Source organism: Orbicella faveolata, unplaced genomic scaffold (assembly GCF_042242905.1).
Source record: "Orbicella faveolata isolate gen_17 unplaced genomic scaffold, um_ofav_v1 contig_13, whole genome shotgun sequence".
NCBI classification, from domain to species: domain Eukaryota; kingdom Metazoa; phylum Cnidaria; class Anthozoa; order Scleractinia; family Merulinidae; genus Orbicella; species Orbicella faveolata.
Genome location: NW_028301540.1, coordinates 9,330,001 through 9,349,718, shown reverse-complemented (window position 1 = coordinate 9,349,718; position 19,718 = coordinate 9,330,001). Strand labels below are relative to the sequence as shown.

The 19,718-nt window shown below is 37.1% G+C and overlaps 1 protein-coding gene across 14 annotated transcripts in view; it reads left to right on the top strand.

Moving 5' to 3' along the window:
* LOC110046208 (RNA-binding motif, single-stranded-interacting protein 2-like) overlaps window positions 1-19,718 on the top strand; it is a 51,770-nt gene that overhangs the window by 26,425 nt on the left and 5,627 nt on the right. For 11 of the 14 annotated variants that reach the window (XM_089284518.1, XM_089284517.1, XM_089284515.1 and 8 more), the window contains 16 exons: window positions 1,025-1,090; window positions 3,629-3,781; window positions 8,531-8,694; window positions 9,455-9,513; window positions 9,900-9,991; window positions 10,957-11,019; window positions 11,663-11,757; window positions 13,048-13,109; window positions 13,497-13,571; window positions 14,116-14,144; window positions 14,948-14,994; window positions 15,473-15,527; window positions 16,205-16,321; window positions 17,189-17,428; window positions 17,574-17,716; window positions 19,050-19,718. The exon at window positions 19,050-19,718 is cut by the window's right edge and continues 5,627 nt beyond it. In XM_089284518.1, the coding sequence (XP_089140644.1) occupies window positions 1,025-1,090; window positions 3,629-3,781; window positions 8,531-8,694; window positions 9,455-9,513; window positions 9,900-9,991; window positions 10,957-11,019; window positions 11,663-11,757; window positions 13,048-13,109; window positions 13,497-13,571; window positions 14,116-14,144; window positions 14,948-14,994; window positions 15,473-15,527; window positions 16,205-16,321; window positions 17,189-17,428; window positions 17,574-17,716; window positions 19,050-19,059 (1,470 nt within the window). In that variant the 3' untranslated portion in view covers window positions 19,060-19,718. Of the gene's footprint in view, window positions 1-1,024; window positions 1,091-3,628; window positions 3,782-8,530; window positions 8,695-9,454; window positions 9,514-9,899; window positions 9,992-10,956; window positions 11,020-11,662; window positions 11,758-13,047; window positions 13,110-13,496; window positions 13,572-14,115; window positions 14,145-14,947; window positions 14,995-15,472; window positions 15,528-16,204; window positions 16,322-17,188; window positions 17,429-17,573; window positions 17,721-17,976; window positions 18,024-19,049 lie in introns of those variants that run through there. The other 3 variants (XM_089284527.1, XM_089284528.1, XM_089284529.1) reach the window with 3 other exon arrangements.

Genomic DNA, 19,718 nt, shown 5'->3' with positions numbered 1-19,718 from the left:
ACTGAATATGAGAAACGATTACAAATATAAGATTCCGTATACAAATTGATTCAAACCATGGATTCTACCCAGTGAGAATGCAATAATGCATGCATTTGGCAATATAATGCAACACGTAATAGAATAACAATGAACTAATACTGAAATGCAATGACTTAAAAGGGATATACAGTATGTAAAACAAAACCTAGTCATTTAATCAAAGCATGTGTTATGATAGTCATAACGTTATCAAATTGAAACATCTGGGGCCAGTTGTTCAAGGGGTGGATAACATTATCCACCAGATAAATCGCTATGCAGTGGACAAGTGCTGGCAAAACAAACAACAGTACGGTATCCACTGGACAGTGATTTATTTGTTGGATGGCATTGTCCATCCTTTGAACAACTAGGGCGAGGAAGCTAAATCAACACTTAAGAAATTTTTGGAAAAATTCATCACTTACTGCGTGGTCTTTGAAAGATTTAGTTGATCAGATCTAGAGTGAATCCTTGATCAAAAGTATGATCCATTGCCTAACCTTGTTTGGTCTTGCTGGTACATCTTCTGGGGAAACCAAAGCATGTCTGGCACTCAACAAGTTCTCTTTTTAAGATGATTTCTGCTGAACATTCGAGCAATTTAAATGGCAAAAACGAGCTTTCAGCATTTTTACGAGGTTTGACATTAACTTTCTTGATAATGCTTGAAAATTTAATTGAGGGGTCACTTAGAGAAATGAATTAAAGTCAGATGTTTCAAATAGTAAATATTCAAAAAGTTACTGTGCTATGAGCAAATTTTTAGTGATTTTTGCTCTTATTGCTTGAACTTTGAGCAGAATCCATCTTAAGCTTTTCCCAACATGTTGGATTTGTGCTTCCAACATTCTTACCCAATGCATGTGGATGGCATTGGATCAAAATGCTGGGGTCATTTCATGAGGACTCAAGGAGTAAACATTTCAGAACTTTCAGTGTTGTTGGATATAGAGATACCTGTAATGCTTTCTCAAATGTTGTCAATCTCTGTTTTGTTGAGGTGTCAATGAGACAACAGCAGCAGAACCAGAACAGGAAGAAGCAACCTGCCAACCTTCCGAAAACAGTAAGTAGGGTTAGGTTCAGCTTTCTCTTTACAAGAATTATCAGTGGTAATCATGAAATTACCCCTAATCTGGGAGACACAAAGACTTAGTGGTTATAAAATAAATGGACTTTGCTTGAGATGTCTAGGTTTATGGTTGGTGAGATACCTGTTGTTGTCAGCTTGGACAAAACAAACACTCTCTCATACTACTGCTCCCTTCCAAGATGTATAAATAACGGTAATGGTTTCAGGGGTGGATCCAGGAGTTTTCTTAGGAGGGGTGCAGCACTAAGGAATGGCAATATAACTGACTGGTGAAGTAAAGAAATTTTAAAAGTGAATAGAAGAAGAAGGCTTCATCTCAGGGGGTGCACCCCCCTGCGCCCTCCCCATTGGTCTGCCCTTGGGTTGAACCTATGAAACTGAAATACTTGTAAAATGTGCTAATATCAGTACACACTGGTAAAAAAGATAAAGACACTTTTCGGTTGAAAATAGCATTTGTGGTGGGAGTGATTCACTGCACTTGCTCATACTTAACAATACAGTTGAACTTCCCGCAAGCGACCTCCCAAAATGTCAAGCTTAGGTGGTTGCTAACGGGAGGTGGTCACTTACGAGAGCTTAAACCATATTGGTTCAAAATTTTGCTTCATTAGTATATGGTAATTTTAAGACATTTTAAGGTGGTTTCTTTTAAGACTGATAGCACACAGTGTATGTGTATATTTTCTTTTGATTTTTAAATGTTTTATTCATGTAAAAAGTCAATTTTGAGAATAAATCTGGTACTTCCCATTGAGAAATTTCTGTCTCTTTACTACCCAGGAATGTGTTAATGTTACAAAACCTTATTCAATTTTCGCTCTATTAGCTGTCAAGTGGTCATTTAAGGCAGGTTAAGAACAAAAGAAAATTTCAAACTTTTAGCTCTAAAAGTGGTCGTGGTTGTTTACGAGAGGTGGCCGCTTACAAGGGGTTCCAAATGCAGTGATTTGACTTGGAAACTTTTGGTATTTTGGAAAACTGGTTGCTGAGGAGAGGTGGTTGCAACCAGAGGTTCCACTGTATCGAGAAGAAACATCACAATATGCCTGCTAAGGGCACCTTGACTCTTTGAATTCCTTAGTCATCATTCAATTTTCTCAATGTTATCTACAACTAAACCACTCCTTAGAGACACCTCCATAACACAGACACGTCTGTACAGTTAAGCCTGTATATGACAGTCACCCTTGGGAAATGGCCAGGTGACTGCTATATACAGGGTGACTGCTATACACAGGTTTGCTTTAAACTCCCGTGGAAGTTAATAAATAGCATTTTTATGTGCAGATAATCACTCATTTTATGTTTTGTTGACAAGAATGAGTAACAGCAACGCAATAAACACGATAAAAAGGCCCATAAAATGTCTGTAGAGTACTTTTAGGGAGGTGCAGTAAAAGTCTACTGAAAACTAATGAACAACGTTTTCAAGTGGAAAATCACTCAATTTACATTTATTGACAACAATTTGAGACAGATAAGTACAGTACAGTGTTATAATCAGGGGAATATGACAAAAGTGAAAACAGTGTGGTACGGTTGTGTTGTTACATTTACAGTAACTATTGTTTGAAAGTGACAACACTTTAATGTTATCTGCCGCAAGCATTTGTCGGATGTAGGTGATGACAAGTATTAGTAATTGTGTTTTAAGTACTAATATGTGTATTTTTGTGAGACCTCTGCCTTGGTGGCTGCTATTTAACGAGCTTATGAATAAAGCTTGTCATTATTCGTTAATTGTATAACCCAATTTTGTGACCATTATATACAGGTAAAAGATAATGAAATTGTGGATTCAGGAAGTCTAAAGAGTGACAGCGTCTGTTATATACAGGTGACCGCTATATGCAGGTCAACTTAACAGTAAATATAAGAGATGATTTTTGGGAAGTTGTTCAGTGACCGTTATACACAGGGTGACCGCTATATACAGGGCCGTTATATACAAGTTTGACTGTATTATGAACACTTCACCACCAGAATTCTTTCATTTTTAACTCCATAAAATACATGTAAGCTTTACACTGGTGTCTGTATTAAAGAGGTTCAAATGTTTTTTTTTTTTTTTTATAATTCTCTTTGGGATAACGTGATTGCAAATCATTGTCAGAATGTCTCCATTGAGATGATAACTCCTTAATTAAGACGCCCACGCTAATCAAATTTGCATTTAAATCTTCCGGGTATTAAAGGGTCAATATTGTGTTATTTTGAGGCATGGTGGTCTAATGGTTTGTGCACTGGACTCAGGAAATAGTGTGGTCAAGAGGGTGATTTCTTCCACTTGCATTGTCCTTCTTTAATAAACCAAGCACACTTAACTTCCACAAACTGTGTCTCTGCCTGTACATATGATGGATATTAGGGAATAGTTAGACAAACATGGTTTAAAATACCAATGTTCTATTGGTATTTTGAGAACACAGTTTATGTTGTGTGCTGTTTAACAGTTCTCTATGGAATACATCTTGTTACATGCAAAAGTTTCTCTGAACTCAATTGCAGCAGCAGCAACAGCAAAAGACATATCATGGTGGACGAAACATTCGTACAAGTGCAGCAGGAACATGGCAAGCATACCCCTCATGGCCTCACGTAGGATTCACATCGCCACGCTTCCCACCAGCAGCCCCAGTGTATGGCTACCCACATCCAGGGGTAAGTGAGAAAAACTATTTATGCAGTACATTTATGGCCTTGGAGCAATCATAACAGCTCAGAGGCAGTAAAGAATAATTTTCAGAAGTCAGGCAAATTGATCGCCGGTAGAAAAATGCTAGTGGGATATAATTGGTGATGGAGGGTGGGATGGGCATGGGAACCAAGTGAGAAGCAAGTTGTGCTGGACAAGAATGCTTGAGTCTGTAGAAATTAGGAAATACTGTAAAATAGGAGATAAAAGCCAGCTATGGCAATTAAACTTGGCATGCATTAGCCATGCATGCTTAAAGCAAGAACTGCACTGGAGATTGTAGCAGTTATGCAGTCTCTGCATCCCTCTTTGACAATAAACAGAAACTGATCGTGGCATTTGTAATAATTCGTATTTTGATGTCCCAGACAAATTGATGGTCCTTTAATTAATAAATAGCAACTATTGTAATGAGGCAGTAATGACATTGCATTAGCACAAAAATTGATTTTAGAGCTTGGCCTTTGGGCAAGCTGATAATTCAACAGCCCAGAGGTCATCTTTGCTTGCATGGAATGTGAGGGAAACGTCATCAAATACTGCTATGTAACGGATTAGCAATGGTTTAAATTGACTAAAACTGCTGGCTTTGGGTTATGGGGCATAATAACTTTATTTATTTATTGAGGGAAAACACTTTACACTCTTGGACTGACAAACCTGTGGCCCTCACCTAAATTTCAATAATCAGCCGTACTATAATGAGATTTTGCATGCTATCTCATGTAGTTGTTGGCCCATCTAGCACATAACTGTTATTTATGTTAGGAACTGGGGATATCCCAACATGTTAAGACATACTTAAAAGACTGTGTTGTTTACATTTTGCAAATGCCAAAGGTCTGTAAGTAAAACAACCAACAGGAAATTGAGGTTAGACATTTGAGTAGGTCATGTAATCTCATGTTTACAGTAGTCTACCATTTCCTGTCTGGGTGACAACAAAGTCTGATCTGTTCCTGTGGCTACTCAGGATGACCTAACATGCAGGCAGACTCGAGATAAAATAATCTCCACTTGTTTCTACCAGTAAGAGTAGTATTTAAATGGCTGTTAAAACTTCAGTTAGATCTTAAGAATACAAAAACAGGTGACCAGATACTCGGCAGTCTAGCAACCTTAATGTTAGCAAACATTGGGAAGTGATTATTTTCTCTACTTTCTTTTTTAAGTACATTTTGACGGATATGAAACATGATATAATTGCTGAGCAGACATTTACAGCTCCATCAGGTTATGTGAGGTACATTGTCCGATTCAACAACTGTCCCTAGGTACCCGTTTCAAAAAGAATAAGCAAACAATTGTTCAGAAAATGATATGACAATCAAGTTTCTAACTCCCCCTTAATAGGAGGCTGGAATATATTTTTCCAAAGCATGTATGGGTACAATGCTGTTAAAAGTAGCATATTATGGTATTTGCATAATGTACTTATTTCACATACAAGAAAACAGTAGTCTAGGCTTCTGAGGACTTTTCTCATGAACTGTACATTTGCCTAAATTTATGTGCTAATTTGATTTTAAGGAATACTAAGTTTTCTAGGTGTTCAGGGATCAAAATAACGGCTGGTCAATGGACAATGTCCGGCCAAGATGACTATTTGTCCGGACAAAATTTGGGTTTGGCGGTCATTTTGACCGGTCACGTATGTGGCTTTCAAATAATAAACTAGAAAAAAAAAAAATTTGCTTTATTTCTGGAAAATATAAACGGTAAATCACAAAATATTTCAGCAGCTTGCAGTTACAAAATAGGAGAGTACAGATGAGACGGACAACATCGGTTTTACTTAAGTGAGATCTAACCTCGATAGTTATTTAGGTTATTCTGCTGGCTTGAACTAGGAAATTAGTCTCACATGATACATTGAAAGATATCCAAAAGTCAAGGAGGCAAATCCTTTCTTCACAGAACTCACAGTTGTTATAAAGCCATTGGCGTTTCTTGTATTTCCTACATGCTGACCGAGCCTAACCGAGCATGCCAAGCAAAGGCAGCGATCTTTCACTCGTAGCACAAGGCTATACAGCCCTATTAGTGTTTGGTAGAAACTCAAAGTGTTTACAACCAAAATCGCATCCAATGTAAGTCGCAAATTAATATAAAACTATGTGCAGAGTAACTTCGGTTAAATGAGCATTTCTAATAAAAATAATATAGCGAGTTTTGATTGTTGTTATCACTACCAGCCCTGCATTTCAAGTTTCATGTTGAGAGTGTGGCAGGTCCACTCTAGCCTTTAGGTTGCCACAAACCAACCTGCCTCAACAAAAATTATATGTATGTATGTATGTATGTATGTGTGTATGTATGTATGTATGTGTGTATGTATGTGTGTGGAAGGCTGGTATGTGTGGCAGGTCCACACCAGCCTTTAGGTTGCTGCAAACTGACCTGCCTCAACAAAAATTATATGTTTGTACAGTGGAACCCCGCCTTATGACCACCCCATTAATACGACCAACTCGTTATTACGGCCACTTTATTCTGACCTAAAAAAAGCTCAGTCAGTCATTTTCTTATTCAAAGAACCCCTTTAATACAACCACCCCATTAATACAACCAATTTTCCATGGCCTGAAGGTGGATGTATTAACAGGGTTCCACTGCATGTATGTATGTGGAATGCAGTCTGAGGCCATTGCCTGTGGAAATGCAAATGGCGAACATATTTAAGTGATACCTTTAGCAATTACAACTTTTATGCTCTTTAACAACACATTTTTGTGGATACGAGGTGATATTTTTGGCTTAATAGGGAAATCTTCAAAATAAATATTTTCAATATTTTGACTGGTCAAAAATGAGACATGACCGAACTAAAATTGGTTTGGCCGGTCAACACGACTGGCCACCATTCAAAATTATTTTGAGCCCTGGTGTTTGAAAGTCTAAAATACAATAGTTCTTAAGAAAATCATAGAAATTTTGATTAAAGATCCTTGAAAATCCTCTTAATTTTTCAGGTATTCATTAAAACTACTTGAATATAGGATTTCACACATTATTGCCATTGAACTCAGACTTGACATACTTATCAAACTGCGTCATGGACACCCTTTCCAGACTGTCTGGTATTCTCCAAGACCTGGTCTACATTATGTATCAATGCTGAATTTGTTTCTAAGAAATTTTTATTTTAAATTTGAGGAATATGTCTTAATGAAAGCAAGAGTATATATTAATACAAGAGCAGGGTTATTAGTCTGTCTTCACTGGAATGATACAACATATGAAATTCCGTTGAATTCTTGATTAATAATAGATAGTTCACTGTATTGCCTAATTTACTATTATGCAATTGAGGTTTTAATTTAATTTACATTGGAAAGGGCTACAAAATATAGACTACTTTTGATATATTAAAATTTTTCTTGATAGCGAAGTCTGGAGGTGCAAACAAGAGAAATAAATAAACATACTCATTCAATTTCCTTTGAGTTGTCTAGACCTTACTGCCATGCTGAATTTTAATATACTTATGTAATAATAAACTGTCATATAGTGGTTATACATGTACATTGTTGTCCTAAACACGTTACACTGAAATCTAAAATATTCAAAACTTGTCTAGTAAGATTTGAAACTAATTGAAAGGAATATTATTAAGGTTAATCAAACTTATACATACATAGATTACAACTACTACTCCTAATATAAGTTTAAAAAGATGAGTCTTTAATTTCGATTTAATAAAGTTTATACATTGACGAAGTTCCCTAGAACTTTGACAAACTCCTCAGTAACAGGAGTAAAACCCATGGTGTTGAGCATTATAGACAGGGTACTCTACCATTAAGCTTCAAGAGCCTTGTTGGAACTTGCATGTACATGTACAGTATTACATTCAAATAAGTGCCAAACATCAGGGGCAGATCCAGGATTTTTCTTAGGAGGGGGTGCACCATTAAGGAATGGTGTAACTGGTTGGTGAGGTAAACAAATTTTAAATGCGAATGTGAAGAAGGCTTCATCTCGGGGGGGGGGGGGGGGGGCACACTCTCTGCACCTTCCCCTTAGATCCGACCCTGAACATCCTGCACACCAGAACAAAAAAATCATCTGTGGGAAGTTTCTTATTAACCTTGTAATGGGGAATATTGGCCTGAAGTTGTGGCAGTACGGACCGAGCAAAGCAAGGTCCATACAAAAATGACCAAGGGCCAATATTTGCTAGTACAGCTCAAGCAAGCAATGTTAGTTAGTATTTTATTATATGGCAGTCAGGTTGTGCTTGACGTTCAATTTGCTGGCTTTCAAAAAAACAAAAAAAATTACACGGCTTATGACCGTTTCTGTAGAAATGATCTCAAGAAAGAACCAATCAGAACATTTGGAATAACCTCAAGACTACTTTCCATTTAACAAATTAATGCCTGTTTTTCATCTGTCCTGCTATTGATCATAAATTTTGTCATAACATTGTCAAAGTAGCAAGGCGATAGCCGAGTGGATCTGCAGACTACTTTGACAATGTTATGATGAAATTCATTGTCAGTAACAGGACAAATGCATGAAAAACTGAGGTCAATTTGTTTTTTACGATGACAAATTGTAAAATTGTCTGCTCTCACTTGTTGACACATTGCATAAACTATAAATTCATGCATTTGTCCGCTTATTGACGATGAAAATTAGCCAATGAGCGCGCAAGAATTTCCGCAGTTATTGTAAAAATAATAATTGAATGTATTCTGACCATTTTACAGGCATACAGCATACCAAGTAGTCCACCTCCAAATTCCAGCCAGAGAAGTTTATCAGCTAGTGATAGTCAAGATGAATCTGAAGAGAAACTTAGCAAAACTAACCTTTACATTAGAGGCCTTTCACCAGGGACCACTGATGAAGATTTAAATAATTTATGTAGCAGGTTAGTGACATGGACAGGGCTTGATAACCTGTTCAGATATATGGGTGTAGGAAAGTAAATCAGAGCCTTGCTGCAAATACCAACTCCAGTAGACAAATTTAGCTGATGTGTTTGCATCCTTGTTGCTAGCCAATTCAGACCACTTGATGATTCATTTGGGAGGTTACAATTGTGCAATTTGCCACATACAACTGATTGCATGGGAGTATGCGCAAACAGAACAGTTGTAACCTCCCAAATGAGTCATCACATGATCTGAATTGGGTGCCAATAAGGATGTAAACATGTTAGCCAAATCTGTCTATTTCTGGACTCCAATAGCATGGATTATGATGAATTGTAGGTCATGTTGTCATTTAAAATCAGAAGTGCCAAAACTAAAAAAAAATCACACCCTGTTTATTTATCGTTTTTATGAGAAATATATGAGAAAATTGTCTAGGATTTTTATCTTCATTTATCTTTTATCTAGGAACTGCCAAAATTGTTGCTATTGTTGTTTCTATTATTTAGCATTTTTATCATTAGGAAGTTCTTTTTTAAATTAGAAATTTGTATTAACGTTTTTTTTGACTTCTTTTGTCATATCCAATTGTTGCTAAGCACATTTGAACCTTTTTATGAAATTTCTGCAATATAAATTGTATTATTATTTTATCCTGCAAAGCCTCTTCAAGGAGTGGCCAATTAAGATATTATTTTATGTTGTTCTTATGTATTTTTTATTTGATTGCACAATGTGGTATTATCTCATCCACAGATATGGAAATATTATTTCAACAAAAGCTATTCTAGATAAGAACACTAATAAATGTAAAGGTTAGTGTATAAAATTGTTGTTTTTTAGCAAGTTTTAGCTCAAGTTCTTGGTCCTAGTTTACATGTTTCTTGAATTTCTGAGGCCCAGGAAAAGTAATTAACTACATGTAAATGGCTGCTCTGCAAATTTGACGTACATTTGTAAACAATGATGTACAATAAAAATCACGATAATATGTATTGCACTGATAATCAGTGCATATGAAATAACTGATGTACAAAAGTAAACAAGGCAGCACAACTTAACATAATTTCAACAAAGGAAATAACCTACCATTAGTTGACTAATTTATTCATTTTATGCTTGATTAATAGCCACATTTATCATTAGAAAAAAATGCTAATTACTGGCAGGAGTAGAATAATAAATCGTTTTATTCCAACAGGATATGGATTTGTGGATTTCGAGTCCCCTACTGTTGCACAAAAGGCAGTGACAGCCCTGAAGAATAAAGGAATTCAAGCCCAGATGGCAAAGGTACACAAATGTGGTGTTGTGTTGTCCTTGTCATGTGTGCTTCCTGTCATTTCCTTTGCCAAATAATGATCATTTTTGTGGTGAGGAATCATGTAGTGATTCATGTTGTGAGCTTAATTTATTATGGCAAGCTCCTTTGGAATTGATTGATTTCCTTTCTTTAATGAACAATATGGCATTAGGATGTCATATGTCAAAAGTGATTGATGTAAAGTTCAACCATGACATACAATAATTTTATTACAACCTTTACCTAAGTAGTGCTACCTTATTTTAAAACTGATGTGTACCATAATTAAAGCAAATATTATGCAAATATAATACAAATTAAAGAAACCTTGCAAGATATACTGTACCAAATGATCAAACATGTGCCAAAATGTGATGAGAGTGTAATACGATGTTATGAAACCCCAATGTTATCAATAACAAGTCACAAAATTACCTTCCCACATTTTAACAGTTTTCAGTTTGACATTTGCATCAGATGTGAATCAACAACAGTGAATTAAGCGAATTCTTTCAGTTGTTATGTACGATGCAAGATCGCAATCAATTTGTCATTCTGCAGGTTTTTGAGCAGCAGAAATCATTTCAATCTGCTGAATGATGTATGTTTAAATCCATTTCGATTCTGTGGCATTCAAACGTTTTTTGAAAAACTTGATAAAATATGAACAGAATGCCTTTAGACTTACAACAATTGAAATTATGCAATTTATTAACCTGGCATTCAAAGAGCATGAGAATTAACATATTAAAATTTAATGGTATATGCAATGGGAAAGCTATACCTGAACTATGTTGTATTAATCTTTTTTAACTGGATTGTACCAATGTGATTTCTTTAGTGTCCAATTCTGGCTAGAATTAAACAAAATGAATACAAAATATCTGTAGTGATAAAGTCATCTTTAGTTAACTAATTAAATATGTAATATCCATGTTATCTTTTTCTCTAACAGCAACAAGAACAAGACCCTACAAATTTATATTTTCTTTATCTTCCAAAGAATTTTGATGAAGCAGTAAGTCTGTTTATTTGTGTCATGAGATCATCATTGATAATAAATTGTTTTTAGCCTGGTTCCTTTTAGTACTACATGTACCTGGCTACACTTCCAATGTCTGAGTGATTGAGAACATGATCTGCCAACACCAGAAGAAGATATCCTGGGTCTTTACCTTAAGGTGGCTCATTGTTAACTTCACGGGTTTAAATGAGTTTGGCTATATACTGGCAGTGTGAATGTACATGTGTATCTCAGAATTCATTCCATTCCAAGACAAAGTTCAGTATCCAAAATTTACCCACTACATATAAGTTCATTTATAGTATCTGCGGGTGCACCTGGGGCTTATAACACTGGGATCTACAGCAATGTGATGTTCCAGAAAATATCCATACTCTTTCCCTCACAGAAGGTTTTTAAGATTGAACCCTCACCCTACTGGAAATTCTGGTTTAGCTTCATATTTTCCATGAAAACTATTGGTTTTTGAGACCCCCTCCTTGGTTGGAATTTCCATTAACCTACCTTGGGGTGGGTATGGATATTTTCTGGAATTGCACAATGACAGTACATGTTCAGCTGTATGTCCAAAGGACCTGTATGTCTGTGGCATGTGTAAAACAGGCTTTAAACTTCAATGCTAATTTTGCGTCCCCAGAAATTAGAAGCATTGCTGAGAAGATATGGCAAAGTTATATCGACAAGAATATTAAGAGATACAGACCATGAGAGTAGAGGTGTAGGATTTGCAAGGTACACTGTAATTTAACAGATATGTGGCATACATGTTTTTTACATGTTTTGTAAGTTTTTAAACTTTTTAAAAACTCTCACATCATGAATTAATTTTTGTTTCGGGTACTTTACATTTTTTGTTATTGGATGCTGACTTTGTTGGGAACACAACTACTACAACTTCACTGTCAATACTTGTTATGACTGGTTTTAGCATTTGTTGTGACTTAATTAACAAGATGCTGGTTGTGTAATAAATTGTAGAAGTTGAAAAAGGAACTTAATGCCTGAGGATTTTATTTCTAACTTAAGGAAATGAAAATATTTAAAGCAAACTGGCTTTGAATTAGAAAACAACTAACCATGACAATTGACCATGACATACAGTTTACAAGCACAATCAATAAGGTGTTTAATTCATCAGTGGTGATATTATGTATGTTAAAAGTGTAATTTTATTTTGCCTTTGCCCATTCACTGACACTTAGTTTAAAATTTTGGTCAGGGGTTTCATTAATGTTTCCAACAGGAAGGCACTGGTTTTAGACAGGCAAAACTTTTTGCACTGAACTTCTTTAAATGGTCAAATCAGGTGGCCAAACTCATCCTCACATCTTGTCAATTTGCCTGGTGCCTGGCCGTTAATGAAACCTGTGTGATCTTTAACAATTATTTACCGAAGTGGAGGTAAATATCCACCACTTTCACCAACACTGAGGTGAATAATTGTTTTAGTATATACCGCACAAGCTGAATAACTAGCAGACCAAAGAGTAACTTTACTTATGACAATATACCAACAAATGGCCGGACAAAAAATTCGTGCGCTCGGGGGTGAATAGTACTTGGCTAATCACGTCTGAGCTAGCCAATCAGTGTGCGCGAAAACTACTATTCACTTGTGTGATATGTACTAATGCAGTTTATTATATGGGTAGCTCTGTGAGTGGGCAAGATGAATCAAATCCTGCGCTGTGATTGGCTACCCGAGCGGGCAAGATGGAGCTATTTTGCCCGCTCGGGACTACCCGCTGTGTCCCATGAGAAAAATTTCCGCGAAAGTCATATAATAAATCCTCAATTGACCAAGCTTGTTCAGTCAAGATGGCTCGATATTGGCCTCGTTCTTTTTTTGTGCAAACAAACACGCAAAAAAAAGAACTTGGCCAATGCCCAGCCATCTTGACCTCACACTTGGTCAATAACCCATACACCCCTGATTTCCTTTCTTGAATTGCAATTTCTTTCACTTACTGTTTTGCTGTAGTTAGTTCATTTATATCTAAATCTTCAAATCTCTACTTACAGAATGGAAAATACACAGATTTGTGAGCAAATAATTAAAGACTTTAATGCACATAAGATTCCAGGTACTATGTCCACTTATACTTTGTATTTTGCTTGCTATATATTACTTGACTATCATTTCCAGTATAAAAGTTCTCCAATGAACTCACATACATTAAGATGCTTTCTGTCAAACAACAGTTCCTAAGAACAAATGAAAATGTAATGCTAATATGACAGACTGGAAGATGTCTGGGCGAGTTGGTCAATGTTTCCTGCCATACCCATCTTGTACAGGTGCAAGGTATCTGCAAAATGTGAAATCCTACAAGGCATTCGGTTTGTTCATCTGTATCAATCAGAAAAAGGTTTATATGATTGGTTTGTTCTGATCATAAAGGTACCCCTGGTGTCACAGTGATCTCAAATAAAATGTTTTACATTTTTTGCTATTTTCATCTTCACTGTAGGTAGCACTGAACCACTAGTTGTGAAATTTGCTGATGGAGGTCCAAAGAAAAGGCAACAAACTCAGCAAAATCATGGTAATGTTCAGTTCATTTGCCTCATATAAAATGACCTACATGTATCAGTTGTGGTTAATTTTATTTTTGGTCAAAATTTTCCTCAAACCAGTTTATTTTACTTCTTTATTGTCTCATTGTTTTAGGTCCCCTTTTTAACTTCGTAAATATTTTTATCGGTCATCTTACCTATTTTATTGCATTCTATCATTTGCGACATTTTAAAGTATTTTAATTCTGGAAACATATTTATGCTAATTTTACATATTTTTGCTCGCACTTGAAAATGACCTTGGAGAGGTCGAAACGTTGGGATTTCTTGTTGTGAGTTTTAAATGCAAAATTATTTTACATTATGATAATATTTACATCACAATGAGAAGTAAAAATCGAACTGGTTTCAAATAATTTTAAACCCATGTCAAATTTGACGTTTTTGGTATAGCACAGCACTGAGTTAAACCATAGCATATGTCTTGTCCAAGATCTTGCAGAGACTGACAAGACCTTGACGAGATCCTCTATGCCATATCTAATTAGATTTTTGTTTGTATCTTTTCAACAGAAAATTCATGGTCAATTAATAGACAGGAAGTAAGTGTTTTAATTTCCAAAATTGGGAAAAGCTTTCCTTCAGGACATGTTTTGTGTGTGGTGAAGTCAGTCATGAACTCTATCTTCTGCATTTTGAATTTAATAACATTCCTAAATATATTATTAAAAAAGGAACTTTCGCCTATAGACATGCCCATACCAGTACAAAGAAAATGGTGAAAAATGGCCTGAACGTGTGCTAGACTTTCCAAGTGTTATATTTGAGGGATTTGCAAACTTAAATTTGTGAGGTGTCAAGTAGTTCAAGGAGCTGAACCTTTTTTATGAATGATAAAAAGAACTGTGCACAGTCATCATACTATGGACAGTGTATGTGTATGTGTGGATATATATTTTTATTGAGCCAGGGCTCGGAAAAAGCTTGAATTCTAGCTTGCCCTTTGGACAAGCAGCCCTCACATTTTACTTGCTTTGGGCAAATCTTAGTTTACTTTTTTTATTTAGTTGGTAGATGACTTGCCTGGGCCCTTGCTTGTTGGGCAGCTAAGATTGAAAAGTTACTTGCCTAGTAGGAAAATGTACTGGTTCGGGACGACCGAGCCCTGTGAGCATGGCTAAGGTTAAGCTCTGAAAAATAAATTTCTATTACCTTTGGCATGTCCGGCCCATTACCCCCATGGGGGTCATGGCAAAAAGTGAAATGAGCTTGTAATTTAAACACATGAAGAATTTGTGAATTTGCAGCAACTGGTTTTGTCAAATCATCGTTAGGTTATAAACACAATATACTACATACATGTACGTGCACATGCAGTAATCATGTCTCTTTGCTGTTTGTTTAGGGTGTATCCCTTCTAGGATACGGTGAACCACTAGTCATGCAAAATGGGTAAGTATTTTATACTGCCAGACATTCTTTTCATCTGTTGATTATGTTAATAAAGTTACTGTAATAACCACTTATTAACCGAGTGCGGTCTTTATGAGAAAATCTCAGACTTAGCAATAGTGAGGGGAATACGCCAAGGATGTTTGAGATTTTCTCATAAAGACCAAATGTTTGAGGTTAAAAAGTTGTGCATTATATGGCTTTTTGCTTTGTTTTTGCAAGCCCTTAATCAGCCTGTGGGCATTACAGGAGAATAATGCCCTACAGTTAGCCAATCAGAGTGTGCATTATATTAGCTACAAGAACAAGGTCATATATTATTATTATTATTAGTCAACAACAACAAGAAAATAATTTGAAATTTGTCACGAAAAATGTCATGATTAGCTAAAGCAAACATGGATGATTATTTAAGATAGCTTGGCAGTTTGCCATATCAGTGTCTGATTGGTACGTTGTATATGTTACCAATGTGTAGGTCTACAAGCTCGGCAAGGGTTATGACTACACATGCCACAGTGCTCCCTGGACAGGTATGACGTGCTTTCATTAACACTTGATCTGCGTGCCACAGGGAATTGAAGCCAGATATTGACTACCTGTCTACCACATGTACATGCAAGAACACAGTTACAGCACTACTGGTTGCTGCTGTAGAATATCACAAGTTTTTAAGGCTTAATGCAGAAGCTTTGCTGTCTCAATCATGTTACTCCAGATACTTTTCTGCCTCTCATAGGCATTAATTAGCTAATTGATTGATTGTTGATTGGTTGAATGGTTGATTGACTGACTGAATAGTTTTTTTTTTTAAATATGATCAATTTTAGACATCTATCCTTAAAAAAAAAAGAATTTTATAGCACAATACTAGGAATAGTCGACACTAGCCTACAACTACCCCACGCTGTTAAAAACTACAGAGGAATTTGTGTAATGATAGCAGTGTTCAATTCCCCCCCCCCCCCCTCCCCAAATTCTCTGTTTCCTGCCATAAAAATTTCAATCAGGGTTTTAATCATTCAAAAATACATGTACCCTGAGTGTATTAAACAAACACCTTTGAGATACTTTAACATATTGATTCCGCCAAGCCTAAATGTGGAGCTCTAAATAATGTTCTAGTGGTAATCAGGCCTGGGCCAAAACCCTGCAGGGGCAGTTGCGTGAGGGCTGACTGAAATACAGAATTGCTTTGTTTGCCTTGAAGCAGGGTACAGCATTTGTCCAAACAAACATACCTTTAGCATACCAGCTTGCAGCAGCCGGAGGTGGAAGCTGGCTTACACATCAACCATACATTCAGATGCAGCATCAACTTCAACCGGTGGGTAACACTGTGCATGCACTGTACATGTAATTTCGTTTTCTTTTGTGATTTGCACTTCTGTACATGTGTGTATTTGGTTTTGGGACAAAATCCCAGTTTCACAATACCTGAATTGACATTTTTGTCAGGCAGAACTCAGATAAAATTCAGAATGAGGGGGCTAAAAAATTTTGGCGTCATTACAACCTCACCCGATATCCACAGCAAATCAACATCCATTGAGAAGATATATCAAACACTCAAGACTGTGTTACACCAGCTTGATGTTCATAAAAAAATATCCTGCTCGGCACTGCGTGTCGTATTTTCAACTCTCTTCTTGGTGCTTGAAAATGTGGTCTTTCGTGTTTGATATATTAAATCAAAGCAAGCAATATTTCATCCATTTTCTTCCCAAATTGCAAAGCACTAAGTTTCCAGCACGATTACCATGAAACTTTCATGTCAATTAATTCAGTTGAAAATGCATCTATAACCAGACTTGGTGCTAATTAAAAAGAATTGCCTTGTTGCAAATGTTTTTAGACAGGCATACACTGTGCAGCATACCCTGGGTGCTTGAACCCAGTCCTCTTGTCTGATATGTTACAATTTAAACCAATACAGTGTAACCCTGCCTTAAGGCCAACCCCTTAGAAAGGCCACCTTGATAATATGGCCGCTTTATTCTGGCCAGAACAAAAGCTCAGTCAGTCATTTTCTTATTTAAAGAACCCCTTTAATGCAGCCACCTCATTTATACAGCCAGATATTTGTGGCTCATTGGTGACCGGATTATCAGGGTTCCACTGTAGGTCTATTCATCAGATGACACTACAGGCTAACTGCTTTCATTGCTAACCTGCATTATATTTCTTGATTCAGAGTCAACTAGCAGCGGCGGCAGCAGCAACAGCGGTAACACCATCATCAATGGAGCACAATGTCGGTCCAATGCAGCAGAGTTCTGTGCAACACCTAGCCAGTCAGATGAACCAATTACAAATGTCAGGCTCGCAGTACATAACTAGTCCAGTTCATAGCTCTTTCTCGCAAGCTTCTTGGCAAATGATGCATCAGCATGGACAACCACAACACCCACATGCACATTACATGTCACTTGAGGTAAGAAATTTACAGAGTGATTCTGATCTTACTTTCAAGTGTGTGGATGAAACTCTAGCATGTGACCATTCAAGTGAAAGCTATTGAACAGCGCTTTTTCACATTGCACTGTTGATGACTGGGTCTGGTTCATTCTACATTTCAGGACCATTCAATTGTCGGCGAAGGGGATCCCCTTGGGCCGCCCATGTCGCCACAAGCAACAGGGCTACCACAGCATCTTGCTGACCACACTCAGTCTTTGGAGGACCACAGAATGGCAAGCTATGCATCGCCGTATCAACAAAGGTGAGCAGTGCATTTGTTTTTCATTTCACACAAGATAAGTCAAGCACTGACAAATAAATTATCAACCTCGTTCCCAGGGTCTCAGACCCTGGGAATGAGGTTGATAAATCATTTGCAAAGTATTTGCTGTCACACATGTGAGCTATACCCGAGTGCATATTACATTTCGCAGAGAACTCTCTGTCACTAACACATGCATGTGAGCGTCGAGGAATAATTATTAGTTAGTGGAGTGAAACCTCTTTTCTTCTTTATTTAAGAAAATGAAGTTGGCAAAAAAAAACTGGGGAACTACGAATTATTTAAAGTAAGTTTACTAATGATCTTCATCTAATAAGGTTAATTAATAGCAATCTAGTTAGCTAGTTAACCACACCAACTAATGTAAACACAGGCTTTAACATATTAATAGCGTGAAAAATGCAGTTTTTAAGTTGTGAAACGCTAAACAGATTTGCCATATTGTCCCACGGAATAGATATTCATAAATAGTGGGACTTTTTAGGACTACGCTTGATTCTATGCATTTAACTAATTAAAAGATAGTTTGGCCAAAAGTAAAATAATGTTATTAGCGATAAGATTTTAATATTTACCTTTCAGCGACCCTTTCAACACGATTCTCTTCCGCCATTTTGAAGCTCTTCACGTAAAGCATCATGGGGCTTCATTATTTTTAAATTTTGTTTTCTTCGGGCATGTTCGTACGAGTGTCGTGTTGTCGGTGAACGTTCGGTTTAGCTCGAAGTCTCGATCCCATATAGGCATCCCGTAGAAAATAATACGAAGCAATGAAAATGTTTAGCTTTTTTTCCGAAATTCATCTCAGGCGCGGTGATTTTACGTTAGGACATAATTTGTTGAAGGGCAGCTTGGAGCGGTTAGATGTGTATTTTATGAAACTGATTTTCTGCTTCCTCTCTACTTTCTCCCTCCCACCCTCGCTGTCTGTGACGTCCTCGCCAGTAGGGCGCAATACGGGATTTCTAGCATTAATCTTTGTAACAGTGCACGAAAAAAATCGGCGCGGAGTCAATGCACGGAGTAGCACGAAGCAGTTTATCTCTTACCTAGTTCGTAGGCCGTGATATTTCGCCTCGGCCAATCGTTACTCGGGTCACGCGGGCTGAAGCGACCCCTCCCGGCTGTTCGTCTCAGATAAATCAACGAAATCAATTGAACGCGCGGGCCGGAGAGAAAGCCGTACAGGAATCACCTCCAGTTTTCCTTGAATACGTCACCGCTGTGAATGTTTCTTAGCCTCTATCCTTAATTTTAACCATCTAATGCTTTCGTTGCTTATGAGTAATGGACCATTTCTCTTTTGTTTCAGTTTGACGTGATCATGGAAACTGGGTTCAGAGCCCACCTGAAGAAATAAAAAAAAAACCTTGGCAGATGAATGGAGTAAGATTTTACAGGTCAGCCACGGAGAAGCCTGGCGGGTCAGGACTGGGTACTAATTTAAACCGAATTCACACCTGAGGTGTTTAACCGAAATGAAATGAAGATGTCTATTTTTATGGATCCGTTTAATCTTTGTGACCTTGAAAGTTTTCTGTTTTATGTCTGAAAGCTAAAGGAAGCGTTACGGAACAAAGCGCGAGCGTTTCGCTCTCTCTTTACCTTTCTGAAGTCTCTCTTGAGGAACACAAAAAGCATACCTACACGAGGCTTAGGACAACGGGCCGAAGCTTGCAATGACGATTGATCAACTAACTCAAATTCTGAATCGCATCACACCAAAAGTATAGTTAATGGTTTTCTTTAACTGCTTCTGGGGTTTGGAGTCGATACCTGCGTAACTGGTTCGAATGCAGGGTTCGGTTCTCAGTTACGACAGTATCATACATTATTTTAGCTGTAACAGGCATTAGAAACGATTGTAAGCACGTATATATCCAGGATATTCATAAACTCAAGCAATGTTGCCTTTTGAGAGAGCACGACCACGCACTGACGTTGCAATCTCCCCCATCAAACTTTGCAAAAACAAACATGG